The sequence below is a fragment of the Electrona antarctica genome (genome assembly GCF_951216825.1).
Source record: "Electrona antarctica genome assembly, chromosome: 17".
Lineage (NCBI taxonomy): Eukaryota > Metazoa > Chordata > Actinopteri > Myctophiformes > Myctophidae > Electrona > Electrona antarctica.
The window spans coordinates 2,846,537-2,864,952 of NC_136798.1; the positions used below are offsets into that span (position 1 = coordinate 2,846,537).

An 18,416-nucleotide genomic window follows, 5' to 3' on the forward strand; every position below is an offset into this window, starting at 1 on the left:
GACCTCGGATACACACTGTGTCTCACCAGGTAGAGTTTGTTCTAGATGGAGACCTCGGATACACACTGTGTCTCACCAGGTAGAGTTTGTTCTAGATGGAGACCTCGGATACACACTGTGTCTCACCAGGTAGAGTTTGTTCTCAGATGGAGACCTCGGATACACACTGTGTCTCACCAGGTAGAGTTTGTTCTCAGATGGAGACCTCGGATACACACTGTGTCTCACCAGGTAGAGTTTGTTCTCAGATGGAGACCTCGGATACACACTGTGTCTCACCAGGTAGAGTTTGTTCTAGATGGAGACCTCGGATACACACTGTGTCTCACCAGGTAGAGTTTGTTCTCAGATGGAGACCTCGGATACACACTGTGTCTCACCAGGTAGAGTTTGTTCTAGATGGAGACCTCGGATACACACTGTGTCTCACCAGGTAGAGTTTGTTCTAGATGGAGACCTCGGATACACACTGTGTCTCACCAGGTAGAGTTTGTTCTCAGATGGAGACCTCGGATACACACTGTGTCTCACCAGGTAGAGTTTGTTCTCAGATGGAGACCTCGGATACACACTGTGTCTCACCAGGTAGAGTTTGTTCCAGATGGAGACCTCGGATACACACTGTGTCTCACCAGGTAGAGTTTGTTCTAGATGGAGACCTCGGATACACACTGTGTCTCACCAGGTAGAGTTTGTTCTCAGATGGAGACCTCGGATACACACTGTGTCTCACCAGGTAGAGTTTGTTCTATATGGAGACCTCGGATACACACTGTGTCTCACCAGGTAGAGTTTGTTCTAGATGGAGACCTCGGATACACACTGTGTCTCACCAGGTAGAGTTTGTTCTCAGATGGAGACCTCGGATACACACTGTGTCTCACCAGGTAGAGTTTGTTCTAGATGGAGACCTCGGATACACACTGTGTCTCACCAGGTAGAGTTTGTCCTCAGATGGAGACCTCGGATACACACTGTGTCTCACCAGGTAGAGTTTGTTCTCAGATGGAGACCTCGGATACACACTGTGTCTCACCAGGTAGAGTTTGTTCTAGATGGAGACCTCGGATACACACTGTGTCTCACCAGGTAGAGTTTGTTCTAGATGGAGACCTCAGATACACACTGTGTCTCACCAGGTAGAGTTTGTTCTCAGATGGAGACCTCGGATACACACTGTGTCTCACCAGGTAGAGTTTGTTCTAGATGGAGACCTCGGATACACACTGTGTCTCACCAGGTAGAGTTTGTTCTAGATGGAGACCTCGGATACACACTGTGTCTCACCAGGTAGAGTTTGTTCTCAGATGGAGACCTCGGATACACACTGTGTCTCACCAGGTAGAGTTTGTTCTCAGATGGAGACCTCGGATACACACTGTGTCTCACCAGGTAGAGTTTGTTCTAGATGGAGACCTCGGATACACACTGTGTCTCACCAGGTAGAGTTTGTTCTCAGATGGAGACCTCGGATACACACTGTGTCTCACCAGGTAGAGTTTGTTCTATATGGAGACCTCGGATACACACTGTGTCTCACCAGGTAGAGTTTGTTCTAGATGGAGACCTCGGATACACACTGTGTCTCACCAGGTAGAGTTTGTTCTAGATGGAGACCTCGGATACACACTGTGTCTCACCAGGTAGAGTTTGTCCTCAGATGGAGACCTCGGATACACACTGTGTCTCACCAGGTAGAGTTTGTTCTCAGATGGAGACCTCGGATACACACTGTGTCTCACCAGGTAGAGTTTGTTCTAGATGGAGACCTCGGATACACACTGTGTCTCACCAGGTAGAGTTTGTTCTAGATGGAGACCTCAGATACACACTGTGTCTCACCAGGTAGAGTTTGTTCTCAGATGGAGACCTCGGATACACACTGTGTCTCACCAGGTAGAGTTTGTTCTAGATGGAGACCTCGGATACACACTGTGTCTCACCAGGTAGAGTTTGTTCTCAGATGGAGACCTCGGATACACACTGTGTCTCACCAGGTAGAGTTTGTTCTAGATGGAGACCTCGGATACACACTGTGTCTCACCAGGTAGAGTTTGTTCCAGATGGAGACCTCGGATACACACTGTGTCTCACCAGGTAGAGTTTGTTCTCAGATGGAGACCTCGGATACACACTGTGTCTCACCAGGTAGAGTTTGTTCTAGATGGAGACCTCGGATACACACTGTGTCTCACCAGGTAGAGTTTGTTCTAGATGGAGACCAAGGATACACACTGTGTCTCACCAGGTAGAGTTTGTTCTCAGATGGAGACCTCGGATACACACTGTGTCTCACCAGGTAGAGTTTGTTCTAGATGGAGACCTCGGATACACACTGTGTCTCACCAGGTAGAGTTTGTTCTAGATGGAGACCTCGGATACACACTGTGTCTCACCAGGTAGAGTTTGTTCTCAGATGGAGACCTCGGATACACACTGTGTCTCACCAGGTAGAGTTTGTTCTCAGATGGAGACCTCGGATACACACTGTGTCTCACCAGGTAGAGTTTGTTCTCAGATGGAGACCTCGGATACACACTGTGTCTCACCAGGTAGAGTTTGTTCTTCTGACAACACATTGTGCAGAAACTGTTTCTATGTAGATTTCTCGCCCCCCCCCCCCCCCCCCCCTAGTGGCAAAAACATCTGGAAACTCAGATTAGTATGTAGATAAATAACCACCACAGTAAAACACTACAGAAAAGGATAAATATATGTCTTTTAAATCCTGACAGTTTTCTGAAAACCCCTTTTTCTATGTCAGTCATTTTCATATCAAGGACCCCCAAAAATATATGGAATTGGCCACCGACCCCCATCTGAAAATATGTTGTTCCAGGGACCCCCCAGAAGCAAAGATTTGAGTTAAAAATGTTCGCAATATATATTCAAAGATTTGGACATTTTCACGATTTTAAAAAAATAGCAGACCTACAAGCTCGTAGGGCGGCACCGAGTGCCGCGCTACGAGCTTGTAGGTATTATTACTATAATATTATTATAAAAAATGAACTACAATAGTATTCCAACTAGTATGTTTACATTAAAATAAATCATTAGTTTAACTTCATAATCACTGGGTTTTAATGAATCATAATTATCCAGGATTCATTAATACATGATTATTAAAGTAAATTGATTCTTAAAGTAATCAACCCTACCCTAAGCCCATGAGACAAAACCTGATAAGATACAATGTGATATTTGTCAGTCACGTTATGAGCTGAAATTGCCTTTTAATTTGGTTTTGTGCTATCTATGCATCTATTTTATAGATTAGCCCTGAAGCCTCTTTCACACACATTTAAAGTTGGCCTTTCATCAAACTCTGTGCCCAAAATAACATGGTTATTATATGCTACTACTGTCAGCTACATGCTCATTATCGGCCACTAAGGCCTGACCTTGTCTGCAAAATCGGAGTTAATCCTCTCTTCACTGAAGGATCGTTGAGAAACGTACCCTTCTTAAATTTCCTCCCAACTAAAAGTCAAGTCATTCTTCTCCCTGAGAACAGAGGAAGAAAACTGACATGAAAGAGTCAGCCAGTGTGTGAGAAGAGCATGATTTAAATGCAGCCTTGCACAGGAGAAGCAAAATGCCACAGGCTTGGAGTTGATGTCTCTCTTAATGTGCTGGAGACGTACTGACTCAAACAAAGACCTTTGCTCTCTGCTCCACCATTGCTCACATACTGCCTTTATGTGTTTTTGTTTGTCTGTCTTGGTCTGTCTACCCCTGTGGCTCGCCTCGCTTGTGATTTCCTGGTTATATATATATGCTGCATATCCGTCTCTCTCTCTTCTCTTTTCCCTCCTCATCCTCTGTCATCCTGACTTCCATCCTCCCAGATTCAGAGAAACAAAAGCCAACTGAACTGACGGAGAAGCCCAGGCGGCCTTTTTTCTCCGCCTCGCTCAGTTCACTCTCACCTCGGAGCAACCCCACCCGGAGACGACCCCTCAAGCTTGACTCCTGGGTAGGACACAGCTCCTTAGTTCCTATACTCTCCTTGGCCTCTTCATACTGTGCACATTTTGGACAGGTTATTTATGGAAGGTATTTGTAAATAATTGGTTCATGTTTCCATGGGTTTTGTCCCCTCCATATACTGTAGCCTGGTATTTAACCCATTTAGGCCTGACGTCGAAATTAAAAAAATGACTTTTTAAAATGTCTTTTTTTGTGAAAAACCTCATATACCTTTTTATACCAGTGGTTCTCAATATTTCATGTCAAGGACCCCAAAAAAAATTATATGTAATGTGCCGCCGACCCCCATCTGAAAATATGTTGTTCCAGGGACCCCCCAGAAGCAAATATTTTAGTTAAAAACTGAAACTGAATATATATTCAAAGATTTGAGGCACATTTTCACGATTTTTCAAAAATAGCAGACCTACAAGCTCGTAGCGCGCCACTCGGTGGCGCGCTATGAGCTTGTAGGTCTGCTATTTTTCAATAGCTAAAGTATAACATAATGCTTAGTTTTAAACACCAAAAGGGGTTCCCGCCCCAAAATGGGTTAAACAGTATCAGGGTAGAAGACAGTCAAACAATTGAAAATGGGTCTGACATTCAAAAGTGTATATGCCCTCCATGCCCTCAGTTCCCATTTACTTGACTGATTACTTAAAAAAAAGTGAGCGACAGCCACAAAACTAGAGGTAGCGTAAACAATGATCTGGTGCCGCCCACTTACAACACAATATGGGTAAATTCACCTTCCGCATGCAGCACTGCTATTCAGGTGTGGAATGCCCTGTCCCCTTCGCTTAAAACAAGCAAATCATTTAAAACAGGACTACATTTTCACCTGTTGGCAGGTCAGAGGGAGAGGACGTGACCAATTACTGTTTTAGATTCTTGTTCATGACTTTGTGTGAGTGCATGGGACCAGAATGGAAACAAGACCGCAAGGTCTTTCTTCGGAAATCCTTTTGGACCAAAATGCCTGACTGTACCTTGTGCAGTTATTTTGTCTAATAAAATATTCAATCAATCCTTGCGTAATCATAATCACCTGGCTCCTGGCATAAAGTGTCATGCTGACATGAGTGCATTAAAGCGGTCTGGTGCGGTATGGGGTTGTGTCTGGGTTCGTGTCCCACCCAGCATGGCCCATGGCAGCAGGCAATGTGGAAGATTGACAACTAATTGGGCTACAGCACAGTGGTTGACAGTCGATTTCATGAGCTCCCCCAGCCGAAGGCAGGGCGATAACTTTGATGTTTTCGCGTGCGCGCGCGTGTGTGTGTGTGTGTGTGTGTGTGTGTGTGTGTGTGTGTGTGTGTGTGTGTGTGTGTGTGTGTGTGTGTGTGTGTGTGTGTGTGTGTGTGTGTGTGTGTGTGTGTGTGTGTGTGTGTGTGTGTGTGTGTGTGTGTGTGTGTGTGTGTGTGTGTGTGTGTGTGTGTGTGTGTGTGTGTGTGTGTGTGTGTGTGTGTGTGTGTGTGTGTGTGTGTGTGTGTGTGTGTGTGCGTGCGTGCGTGCGTGCGTGCGTGCGTGCGTGCGTGCGTGCGTGCGCGCGTGCGCGCGTGCGCGCGTGCGCGCGGCGCGCGCGCGTGCGTGCGCGCGCGCGCGCGCGAGATAATTCAAGTGCATGCATCCAACCTCCAACGTCATACATTTTGGGGTTGCTGCAATCCCACACATCATGCACAATTTCACATTCTGCCTCCTACCAGGTACTTTGGCCTAATGTAAAAGCACAGAAGCAGTGATGTAAATAGACTCAGTCATGTAAATAGGTTTTCAATGTAATGAGTCCCGGGATGCAGGGATGGTCTTTTAGATGAATCCCACTTCAACGACGTTAGGAGTCATATTTTACCACAAAATGGTAAAATATAACAATATACAAATTGCAGCATTTAACTCCCATTTCATTTTATATGGATATAATGTGGTTATATTCATGTAGAAAACAGAAGAAGAAATGATTATTATAACTAAAGCTAGCACAATATCGCAATTTTTTTAAATGTTCTTTACGTGTATTATTTTTACTGTACATGCTGAGTACAGTAGTGCATCCCGTGGATGCAGAGGTCGTTTTATTGCGTCCTTTAGCTCTAAACTGTGTTTTTGGATGCAAAATGCACCCTATTTTAATCTCTGCAGAAGGAGGGTATAGAGCTTATGTATACTGTAGATACTATGCCGTAAAAAGTCACGTTACACAGCTATGGACAGGCCATCTACCCTGTCGGAGCTCTGTGCTCTGCAGAGCGCCTATCTGTATACGGCAACCTTCCCCGTGTTTCACTAGTCCGATCCGGAGGAACACAGTTTCCCGGCCACTGCTACAGAGCTGACTATGAGGTTAATATCTTCCCTTCTTCTCTGGAGTCCTGCCTCAAAGCAGACCAGAGGTAGAAAACTGTCGTTCCCTGATGTCATCGCTATAGGGACACATGCATCAGTAAGCAGGAACTGGGGATGGCAATGAAGGACCGGAAAGTCTGGCGTGGCATTGTGAAATCCATGATCTCGACCGCGGTCGAAAAATGATGTTTTTTATTTATATTGTGCAGGCACATTCTGTCAAATTATGTTCATTTACAGTCTCTTAACATTAGGTGGCACCATAACCCTTCTTATCGTACATACTGATCTCCTAAAAGAAACCCCTCTCTACTGGTCTGTTAAATAGTTTAATTCATGGGGAATATAACGGTTTGATTAATGCAGATCTCTTCAAGTCCATATCATTATCATTATTATAAAGACTCTACTGCTGCTAGTCGGGTTTATGATTGATAGTCTCGTTTGCTCTATGTTGGAGAAAATGTTAACTCATTTTGGCATATAGCTTCTGTAGCTATAGAAAATCCATGTCGTTTCCATGTACTGTATGAATGCAATTATTCCGATACGGTATATTTCCAAATAGTGTAAATCCTGAAATATTGGCTTATGAATATTGATTGCTTTTACTGAAATATTTAAATTGAAGTCTTCTGCGAAGGCAATATTCGATTGTGGCTCTTTGACTTGTTTATTAATTTGTCATTTGATTAACCCGTTCTGGACAGGATCTGGACAGGATCTACAAGCTCATAGCACGGCACCGAGTGCCACACTACGAGCTTGTAGATCTGCTATTTTAGATTATTTTTTTTAACTCTTTGCTTCTGGGGGGGGGGGGGGGGGGGGCGGGGGGGGGGGGTCCCTGGAACAACATATTTTCAGATGGGGTTCGGCGGCCAATTACATATATATTTTTGGGGTCCTTCCGTCCTTGACATGAAAATGTTTGAGAGCGACTGACATAGAAACATGGGTTTTTCAGAAAAGTGTCAGGATTTAGAAGACATAAATGGGTTCAAATGTGACATGGCAAACTGCATTGCATGCATTGGACATAAGTCGCTGGGCACTAGGGCATTAAGCAAGTCGACTAGTAAATAACTAGTCAACCTTGTTGGTACTAGTTGACTAGTTGATAAGGATAAAAAACCTTTATCTTTTTTCCCCCCCGATTTTGTAGGCCTCAAGATCAGGTAGATTATAGTTATAGTCACCAATGTAGTGAATTAATGTACACAGTTTTTAAATGTACAAATATTTATTTCGTTTTTTTTTTTTTTTTTTTTACATAATAGGTAGTTAAACAACTAGTCGACTAGTAAACTAGGCCAGGGGTTCTCAACGTTTTTGGCCGGGGACCCCCGAAAATGATTTGGCAATGTCTCGGGACCCCCGCCCCGCCCACTCCCGACCCCCAATATAAATTGACTGCTACAATAACCTTAATAATAGAGACAATACACCATGAATAAATACTGAAACCAGATATAATCATTAGGGAAGGTGTATGCATGTACTATGTGTACTATATGTAAACTCTTCATTTCCATTTTCCAGCCATTCAGTTGCATTTTTTTTTAAAATTTATTTGGGGACCCCCAAAATAATTTGGCGACCCCCCCGGTTGAGAACCCCTGAACTAGTCAACTAGTAAAAATGACTAGAAGTGAAAGCCCTGCTGAGTATGTGAGTAATATTGAACAGTATGCAGGGTGACAGTATGGAGCCAGGTGTGGATGTACTGCATGCATTGATTCCTGTCTTTTGTGTCTCACAGGATGTGGAAGATGGCCTTGATGATGCCTTCTCAAGGTAATTGTGTGTGTGTGTGTGTGTGTGTGTGTGTGTGTGTGTGTGTGTGTGTGTGTGTGTGTGTGTGTGTGTGTGTGTGTGTGTGTGTGTGTGTGTGTGTGTGTGTGTGTGTGTGTGTGTGTGTGTGTGTGTGTGTGTGTGTGTGTGTGTGTGTGTGTGTGTGTGTGTGTGTGTGTGTGTGTGTGTGTGTGTGTGTGGGGCGCCACGTGTGTGTGTGTGTGGCCACGTGTACACTGACACTTGCATAGTAAGACTGCTCATCATTGGACACAAGCCGGCCTGTAAAGTATCATACAACAAGACTGACTTATCGCCAGGGTTCACGCCGTTAACAAAATAACGGATTTATTGTTTCCATACTTTTAATGAGTGACGATAAAGTAGCCTATATAATCTCATTATTTAAATACTAAAGTTTTGTATCTCTTCCCTAACTGTGGGTTATTGAGTAGTGAAGGGAGGGAAAAGCGACCACATGTTGCCAGTCCAATCTGAAGCCATCTGTTCTTGTGTTCCACGACTGGTAGCCAGACAGGCAGGGCTGGTAGAAACATGGGGGGGGGGTGCAGCATTCACGCTCGGACCTTGAGCTGACTGTCCAGTGTCCTCTCTCTCTCACATGCTGCTGTCCAGTGTCCTCTCTCTCTCACATGCTGACTGTCCAGTGTCCTCTCTCTCTCACATGCTGACTGTCCAGTGTCCTCTCTCTCTCACATGCTGACTGTCCAGTGTCCTCTCTCACATGCTGCTGTCCAGTGTCCTCTCTCTCTCACATGCTGACTGTCCAGTGTCCTCTCTCTCTCACATGCTGCTGTCCAGTGTCCTCTCTCTCTCACATGCTGCTGTCCAGTGTCCTCTCTCTCTCACATGCTGACTGTCCAGTGTCCTCTCTCACATGCTGCTGTCCAGTGTCCTCTCTCTCTCACATGCTGACTGTCCAGTGTCCTCTCTCTCTCACATGCTGACTGTCCAGTGTCCTCTCTCTCTCACATGCTGACTGTCCAGTGTCCTCTCTCTCTCACATGCTGACTGTCCAGTGTCCTCTCTCTCTCACATGCTGACTGTCCAGTGTCCTCTCTCTCTCACATGCTGACTGTCCAGTGTCCTCTCTCTCTCACATGCTGACTGTCCAGTGTCCTCTCTCACATGCTGACTGTCCAGTGTCCTCTCTCTCTCTCACATGCTGACTGTCCAGTGTCCTCTCTCTCTCACATGCTGACTGTCCAGTGTCCTCTCTCACATGCTGACTGTCCAGTGTCCTCTCTCTCTCACATGCTGCGATTGCATCAAAATGGCCACAGATGCTGCAGATACCCGACAGTCACTTGAATACTTGACAGACAGACAGAAAAGCACTGATCATTTATTTGTCAATATACTTTTGTTTTTATTTGTGTTTTGTCTTGGGGAGGGTGGAGAAAGAGTGGTACCCTTCACTATATGTTATTTGTAGCATTTGTACTAGGAACTTACTAATTACCATTATTTGTGTATTATTATTATTCAAATATTTTGTATTGAAGTTTGCACATTCAAGGACAGACAACAGATACATGACAACAAATACAGAACAGATACAAAACAAAACAACAACACCAGTACTCAACATTCATGTATAGTGTATACAATTCTGAGATGCAATGTAAAAATCATTTTGGTTTCCAAAATGTAATATATAAGTACTGGACTGCGCACATGTATTTCATATGTTTAGTTTAGTGTTTCAATATGAAGCTGTTGCTTCCATGCAGCTATATACTTTGAGAGTGTTTGCTAAAAAGAACATCTGCTCTCTAGTCTCTTTTCAAGGTTACAACAGATTAGTTGTTCCAGGCCTTGATTGTGAATTAGCCAATTTCAGTCAGGGACACTCGCGTCATAAATTTGAAATTTAAATTAGATTTGATTGCAACACATGGAATACAATTATACTTGGTGTTGATGGCTCCACTCTTTTAAGATTTTCCCCTGATTTAGCCTTGCAGCATACTGTATTAAAGGACCACTTCACCACTTTTCAACCTATCTTCATATAATTAGTCCTCACTGATGTTCATGATAAAATACCACAATGTTAAAAAAAAATATTTAGATTTTTATTATCGTGAGAACGATGGCTTCCATTTTCGCAATGCAACTTTTCAGGAATAGAAAGCCTGCAGTTTCTATTAGCTTGGATTCCCCATCGATGATGTCACTGGTGGACGGGTTTCTGAACTGCCCACAGCCCTCCTGTGAGACAGAGTAGAAACAAATTGTGCTATTTTATCATGATTATTAGTGAGGCCAGATTATATGAAGATAGGTTGAAAAGTGGTAAAGTGGTCCTTTTAACCCATTTTGGGCAGGAACCTTTTTTGGTGTTAGCATTATGTTATTCTTTAGCTATTGAAAAATAGCAGATCTACAAGCTCATAGCGCGCCACCGAGTGGCGCGCTATGAGCTTGTAGATCTGCTATTTTTGAAAAATCGAAGAACGACTGACATAGAAACATAGCGTTTTCAGAAAACTGTCAGGATGAAGAAGACCTTTTTAGAATCTGATCTCAAAATGGTTTAAGCTAAATTAGAATAGAATAGATACTGTATATGCATACATGGGTATACAAGAGTGAGCCTGGACCAGCCTGGACTAGAACAAGACACTGAATTCTGTTTATCTTGAGCCATGCTAGACTGAAATAGAAAGGTGGAGGCTTGAGTGGCGGAGGCAAAGCTTTGCAGCAGCAGCAGCATTTAGGGGCAGAAAAGTACCTTCTCAGAAAAGTACCTTCTCAGCCTCGTTCTATAAATAGGCCCTGATTGTCCCAGAGCAACATCGCACACCTGAAATGAAATGACTGCCGTTAGGAGAATCTGTCTTTAAGCGTGATTCACAGTTAGTTGTGTGCCGGTGTCCCCCGCTGGAAATATGTATAATCTCACTTGCCAGGGAGGAGGGCTAGTACAGTACAGTACAGTACAGTACAGTACAGTACAGTACAGAATAAAGGCGCTAGAGTGCCCAGCAGATGAGGCAGATTTTACTCTGAAAAGCCTGCCTTCCATTTCCCCCTAAAACCACGAGGTATAATCTTCCATTACTACTTTGCGGTGTTAACTCTGTCCGCGCGTCCGTCCGTCTGTGTGTGTACAGCTAATCTCAGGCACCGTTGACCAGGTCGATGCCAAACTTTGTGCACACACACTCCATGGATGCCAACGACGAACCTCTGCCCCAAATCTTCCAGTTATAGCACCACCATGAGGCAGATTTTCACATTTTACCTATAAGTGCACCGAGCTGCATGAAACTTTGCATGCACACTACCTAAACGGCCTACTTGAAAAAACACAGAGCACTCCATGCTCTCTATGCATTTCCCCATTGTGTGTGTGTGTGTGTGTGTGTGTGTGTACAGCGCGCTCGCTGTATGTTTGGGGCCTGCGGCTCATTTAAACTGTGCGTGCGTGCGTGCGTGCGTGCGTGCGTGCGTGCGTGCGTGCGTGCGTGCGTGCGTGCGTGCGTGCGTGCGTGCGTGCGAGAGAGAGATACATTTTGAAAGACTATGGGGAATGTCAGCAGTTAGTGTTCACTTTTGTTAGCTTACAGTACTTCACTATTCACTATTAATGGGTGGCAGGTATGGCAACTAGTCACAATATCCCATTGACAGCCCATACTGTACGTCCAAAATCCTATGATTTTATTAAACAACGTCAAATGTACTAATATTGCAGCTGTACGAAAAGCTTTCTTTCTATCTGCAAAGTGTTTGTTTAATAAAAATCCACGGGAGACATGTTATGAGCTACTTTCTGTCAAGAAATTCCTGTGTGTTGTAGTGTTGGAGTTTACCTGATGAAGGTCGTTTAGACCGAAACGTTGTCATCTGAATAAACTGCTGCTCTATAAGTGAAGACAGTGTGCAGCGGGACCCTTTTCTTCTCATGATTCACATTTGGTTGCCGGCTCCGACGCACCTGTCCTTGTAGGAGTGCACAAGGCCTTTTCGCTACGGAGTGTTGGAGTTTGAAAGTGCTCATTGGATATCACTCGACGGCCGTAGTGCATTCCACCTGTTTTGAATTTGCACATAATTACCCGAGGCAGCAGGACGTTGCTTTATTGAAAGCGAGTGATTCCAACACTACAATAATCACCTGCAAGGAATGTCTTGACAGAAAGTAACTCTCTGGCACCATATTTAAGTGTGAACCATTATGTGCTCTGTATTCCCTGATGAAGGCTTAACCGCTGAAACGTTGGATTAATTTGTCTTAACCTGCTGCGTCCTAATAAAGTATTGGCACTCTAGCTATTGGCGTGTGCGGCCGGCCACTTTCTTGTTTTTTCAAGATTCCCTTCTGCAGAAAGTAACTCATAACATGTCTACGGTGGATTTTTATGAAACAAACACTTTGCAGACAGAGGATAATTCAAGCTTTTCGTACAGCTGGAATGTCGGTGAGTTTGACGTTGTTTAACCCATTTTGGTGTTTTAAGCGTTATGTTATGCTTTAGCTATTGAAAACTAGCAGATCTACAAGCTCATAGCTTGTAGGTCTGCTATTTTTTTTAAATATTTTCGGATGGGGGTCCGTGGCCAAATACATATAATTTTGGTGGTCCTTGACATGAAATATTGAGCACCACTGACATAGAAACATAGGGTATTTCAGAAAACTGACATTTTTAAAATTTTGACGTCAGGCCTAAATGGGTTAATACAGGCTTTCCCAAACTGTGGTGCGCGCACCCCTAGTGGTGCGTGGCTGAACTGCAGGGGGTGCGTGACTTGTTACGTCACCACCAAAGAGGTCCAGGTGTTATTTTGTGCAAAAGCGCATTATTGGCTATTTCCCCTACCATAAGTCCTCAATGAAATGAATTGAATTGAATTGCATTGAATTGAATGGGGCATTGTGTTTTTGTGCTAATTCTTATTTCCATCGCTCAAAAATCAAATAAAAAAAAGGGTGCAGTGCACACCCCCGTGCCATACCAAGTTTGAGGCCGTTAGGTTGGATGTCGCCCAAGTAATTCCTGGGACACACAGACACATACTGTAGGTTTTGTGAATTTAAAGGATAGATGGTCGACACATGACGTTGGTAATTGAGGGCTTTAAATAAATAAAATATCCTGGTGATGTAAGCAGAAATCTTTACTCTTTCCTATACAGATGGGGGTAGTTTTTCCGGACCTTTCCGAATTTTCAGGCTTTGTACCAAATGCGTCACTAGCTCCTCTAAGGTGCTTTCAGTCTCGTTCTCAACCTCAGAGATTATGGAGAAGTGTCTGATCCCCCTGACTTCACAGTTGCACGTGCACGCACGCACGCACGCACATGAGAGCCTGTTTTCTTTCATTAAGTTGTTATTTATTCTCTCCCTTTTATAGCAATCTGAACAGCCAGAGGCCGTTTTAAACACCACAATCAATCACCATGAACCTCGTGGGTAGCCGAGGCACTGTTTGTTTTATTTATTTCTTTGTTATTTTGAGCTCCAATTGATCCAGAGAACCAGCTTTCGTAGCATGATCTCAAGGTGACTTCTAGTACTGGACCCCCTGCTGTGAGCAGTCCTGAGGAGGGATACCAGACCACTCGCCCCTTTAACAACTCGCCCCGCGAAAAGTGTTAATGTAGTTGACGGTTAATTTAGTATTTCCCTCCCTACCTGAAATCTGAAATGATCTTGTATACATATGTATTTGATTGTATAGTACCGGTAGTCGATCTCTATACTCTGTAACTTCAAGGAAGAATAACATGAGACAGAGACGGTGACTGCTTAACACGAGGCCTGCCAGGAACATAGGAATATTAACACGTAGAATCTTGTAGCCTGCCACAAACGGAAAAGCCGTTTTAACTGCGATGTATTCATTAATGCATGTTTTAATACGATCGTATCGAAATCTACCGTCCGTTAGCTTTGTTATGCTTCTGACACAATGGGCGCGGCCATTTTGAAAATGCGCGCGCATCCACTTGCATTGCCGGCTCTGTTTTCAGACGGCTTTATCTCACAGAAGCGACATTGCAGAGGACGCTTTGTCCCAGACAAGCGTTTTCAACGGCCTGTAGCAGGCGCTGTGATACTCGCGGTCCACTTTTTCCACCACCGACCGAGAGAACGAGCACCAGCTTCGTCAACACACACGGAATGGTTTCATAGTAAAATGCGATACGGATATTTGGCTCTTCAAAGTAAGTGTCACGCGTGATTAAACCATGGCAATACGCAATCGAGGGATTAATTAATGGCGGCAGGAATTGTGTTTTAATTAAGTTAATTTAGGACCTTCTAGCAGTTAATTTCGTTTTATTAAACACATATGTAGCCCATGTTTTGTAATGGCATCATGATGCTATTATGCCCATGGATATACAGAGTGAACTTAACAATTATAAATGAATATAATACCTTTTATATAATCACCAACATGAATTTATGTTTGTTATTTACAGCTAGGTAAAGTAAACTCTTCCAGGCAGCTAAACAACCGTACTCACCCGTAAATGTACTGGATTTACATGGCCTCTACTAAAAGTAGAGGCCATGTAAATCCAGTAAATGTACGGGTAATCCTTGTTTTTTGCGCAGTGATAGTGGGGAGAGATGGAAAAGGGGCGACCATACCGGTTACCCTGAGGAGCATAGCCTTTTCCAGACAGATCTGTAGTGAATGCCCTTCCCTTGTCTTGAGTGGTGTTGTGCATGATTTGTTCTGTCCTTTATACCTGGCATGCAGCAATATGGAGATGGAGGATATGGACACTGGTAAGTGAGGTGAGATCTTTTTTATTTCAGAACCATCCTTGAGCTGCGTGTGGCATAAGACCAGGGTTCCATTTCAGAACCATCCTTGAGCTGCATGTGGAATAAGACCAGGGTTCAGAACCATCCTTGAGCTGCATGTGGAATAAGACCAGGGTTCAGAACCATCCTTGAGCTGCATGTGGAATAAGACCAGGGTTCCAGAACCATCCTTGAGCTGCATGTGGCTTAATAAGACCAGGGTTCAGAACCATCCTTGAGCTGCATGTGGCTTAATAAGACCAGGGTTCAGAACCATCCTTGAGCTGCATGTGGCTTAATAAGACCAGGGTTCAGAACCATCCTTGAGCTGCATGTGGCTTAATAAGACCAGGGTTCAGAACCATCCTTGAGCTGCATGTGGCGTAATAAGACCAGGGTTCAGAACCATCCTTGAGCTGCATGTGGCTTAATAAGACCAGGGTTCCAGAACCATCCTTGAGCTGCATGTGGCTTAATAAGACCAGGGTTCCAGAACCATCCTTGAGCTGCATGTGGCTTAATAAGACCAGGGTTCAGAACCATCCTTGAGCTGCATGTGGCTTAATAAGACCAGGGTTCCAGAACCATCCTTGAGCTGCATGTGGCTTAATAAGACCAGGGTTCAGAACCATCCTTGAGCTGCATGTGGCTTAATAAGACCAGGGTTCCAGAACCATCCTTGAGCTGCATGTGGCTTAATAAGACCAGGGTCCAGAACCATCCTTGAGCTGCATGTGGCATAATAATAAGACCAGGGTCCAGAACCATCCTTGAGCTGCATGTGGCTTAATAAGACCAGGGTTCAGAACCATCCTTGAGCTGCATGTGGCTTAATAAGACCAGGGTTCAGAACCATCCTTGAGCTGCATGTGGCTTAATAAGACCAGGGTTCAGAACCATCCTTGAGCTGCATGTGGCTTAATAAGACCAGGGTTCAGAACCATCATTGAGCTGCATGTGGCATAAGACCAGGGTTCAGAACCATCCTTGAGCTGCATGTGGCTTAATAAGACCAGGGTTCAGAACCATCCTTGAGCTGCATGTGGCTTAATAAGACCAGGGTTCAGAACCATCCTTGAGCTGCATGTGGCTTAATAAGACCAGGGTTCAGAACCATCCTTGAGCTGCATGTGGCTTAATAAGACCAGGGTTCAGAACCATCCTTGAGCTGCATGTGGCTTAATAAGACCAGGGTTCAGAACCATCCTTGAGCTGCATGTGGCTTAATAAGACCAGGGTTCAGAACCATCCTTGAGCTGCATGTGGCTTAATAAGACCAGGGTTCAGAACCATCCTTGAGCTGCATGTGGAATAAGACCAGGGTTCAGAACCATCCTTGAGCTGCATGTGGCTTAATAAGACCAGGGTTCCAGAACCATCCTTGAGCTGCATGTGGCTTAATAAGACCAGGGTTCCAGAACCATCCTTGAGCTGCATGTGGCTTAATAAGACCAGGGTTCCAGAACCATCCTTGAGCTGCATGTGGCTTAATAAGACCAGGGTTCAGAACCATCCTTGAGCTGCATGTGGCTTAATAAGACCAGGGTTCAGAACCATCCTTGAGCTGCATGTGGCTTAATAAGACCAGGGTTCAGAACCATCCTTGAGCTGCATGTGGCTTAATAAGACCAGGGTTCCAGAACCATCCTTGAGCTGCATGTGGCTTAATAAGACCAGGGTTCAGAACCATCCTTGAGCTGCATGTGGCTTAATAAGACCAGGGTTCAGAACCATCCTTGAGCTGCATGTGGCATAATAAGACCAGGGTTCCAGAACCATCCTTGAGCTGCATGTGGCATCATAAGACCAGGGTTCAGAACCATCCTTGAGCTGCATGTGGCATCATAAGACCAGGGTTCAGAACCATCCTTGAGCTGCATGTGGCATAAGACCAGGGTTCCATTTCAGAACCATCCTTGAGCTGCATGTGGCATAATAAGACCAGGGTTCAGAACCATCCTTGAGCTGCATGTGGCTTAATAAGACCAGGGTTCCAGAACCATCCTTGAGCTGCATGTGGCATCATAAGACCAGGGTTCCAGAACCATCCTTGAGCTGCATGTGGCTTAATAAGACCAGGGTTCCAGAACCATCCTTGAGCTGCATGTGGCATAAGACCAGGGTTCAGAACCATCCTTGAGCTGCATGTGGCTTAATAAGACCAGGGTTCCAGAACCATCCTTGAGCTGCATGTGGCATCATAAGACCAGGGTTCCAGAACCATCCTTGAGCTGCATGTGGCTTAATAAGACCAGGGTCCAGAACCATCCTTGAGCTGCATGTGGCTTAATAAGACCAGGGTTCAGAACCATCCTTGAGCTGCATGTGGCTTAATAAGACCAGGGTTCAGAACCATCCTTGAGCTGCATGTGGCATCATAAGACCAGGGTTCCAGAACCATCCTTGAGCTGCATGTGGCATAATAAGACCAGGGTTTCAGAACCATCCTTGAGCTGCATGTGGCTTAATAAGACCAGGGTTCAGAACCATCCTTGAGCTGCATGTGGCTTAATAAGACCAGGGTTCAGAACCATCCTTGAGCTGCATGTGGCTTAATAAGACCAGGGTTCAGAACCATCCTTGAGCTGCATGTGGCTTAATAAGACCAGGGTTCCAGAACCATCCTTGAGCTGCATGTGGCTTAATAAGACCAGGGTTCAGAACCATCCTTGAGCTGCATGTGGCATAAGACCAGGGTTCAGAACCATCCTTGAGCTGCATGTGGCTTAATAAGACCAGGGTTCAGAACCATCCTTGAGCTGCATGTGGCTTAATAAGACCAGGGTTCAGAACCATCCTTGAGCTGCATGTGGCTTAATAAGACCAGGGTTCAGAACCATCCTTGAGCTGCATGTGGCATAAGACCAGGGTTCAGAACCATCCTTGAGCTGCATGTGGCTTAATAAGACCAGGGTTCCAGAACCATCCTTGAGCTGCATGTGGCTTAATAAGACCAGGGTTCAGAACCATCCTTGAGCTGCATGTGGCATAAGACCAGGGTTCAGAACCATCCTTGAGCTGCATGTGGCTTAATAAGACCAGGGTTCGATTTGCTGGGGGAGATGTAGCGGAATTATTGATATCCCTGCCTTATTCATTTATATCTGTTGGTGGGGATATGTTTTTATGCCCGTTTCCGGTCGGACTGGATTCAATTAATGCATTCACATTTGGGAAATGTAGATTCTGATATGTTTGATATTTAGGTCCCATAGTATCACAATTTAACAATTTAATAAAAAAGATTATGTTAATCTCATTAACCATGGTGTCCCTTTTGGTGAATTGATAAAAAATTGCTGCAGTAGCAGATCTTCAAGCTCAAATTGCGACATGACACATTTTGATTTGTTTGGCTATATGTTCACTATTTGTTGTACGCAGAAGTATATAGCGCTTAAGTGTGTTAAGAAAATGTCTCCCCTGTTTTATTTATTTATTGTTTTTTACAAATCGAACCCTGCATGAAACCATGAATGTTGAAAGCCAAAACAAGCCCCATCAG

At 44.5% G+C, this 18,416-nt stretch overlaps 1 protein-coding gene across 1 annotated transcript in view; it reads left to right on the plus strand.

The window, feature by feature from the left end:
• LOC306940720 (low density lipoprotein receptor adapter protein 1) overlaps window positions 1–18,416 on the plus strand; it is a 95,654-nt gene that overhangs the window by 72,905 nt on the left and 4,333 nt on the right. Inside the window, exons 7-8 of the mRNA XM_079525858.1 lie at window positions 3,852–3,979; window positions 8,087–8,121. Coding sequence (XP_079381984.1) covers window positions 3,852–3,979; window positions 8,087–8,121 — 163 coding nt within the window. The remainder of the gene's footprint in view (window positions 1–3,851; window positions 3,980–8,086; window positions 8,122–18,416) is intronic.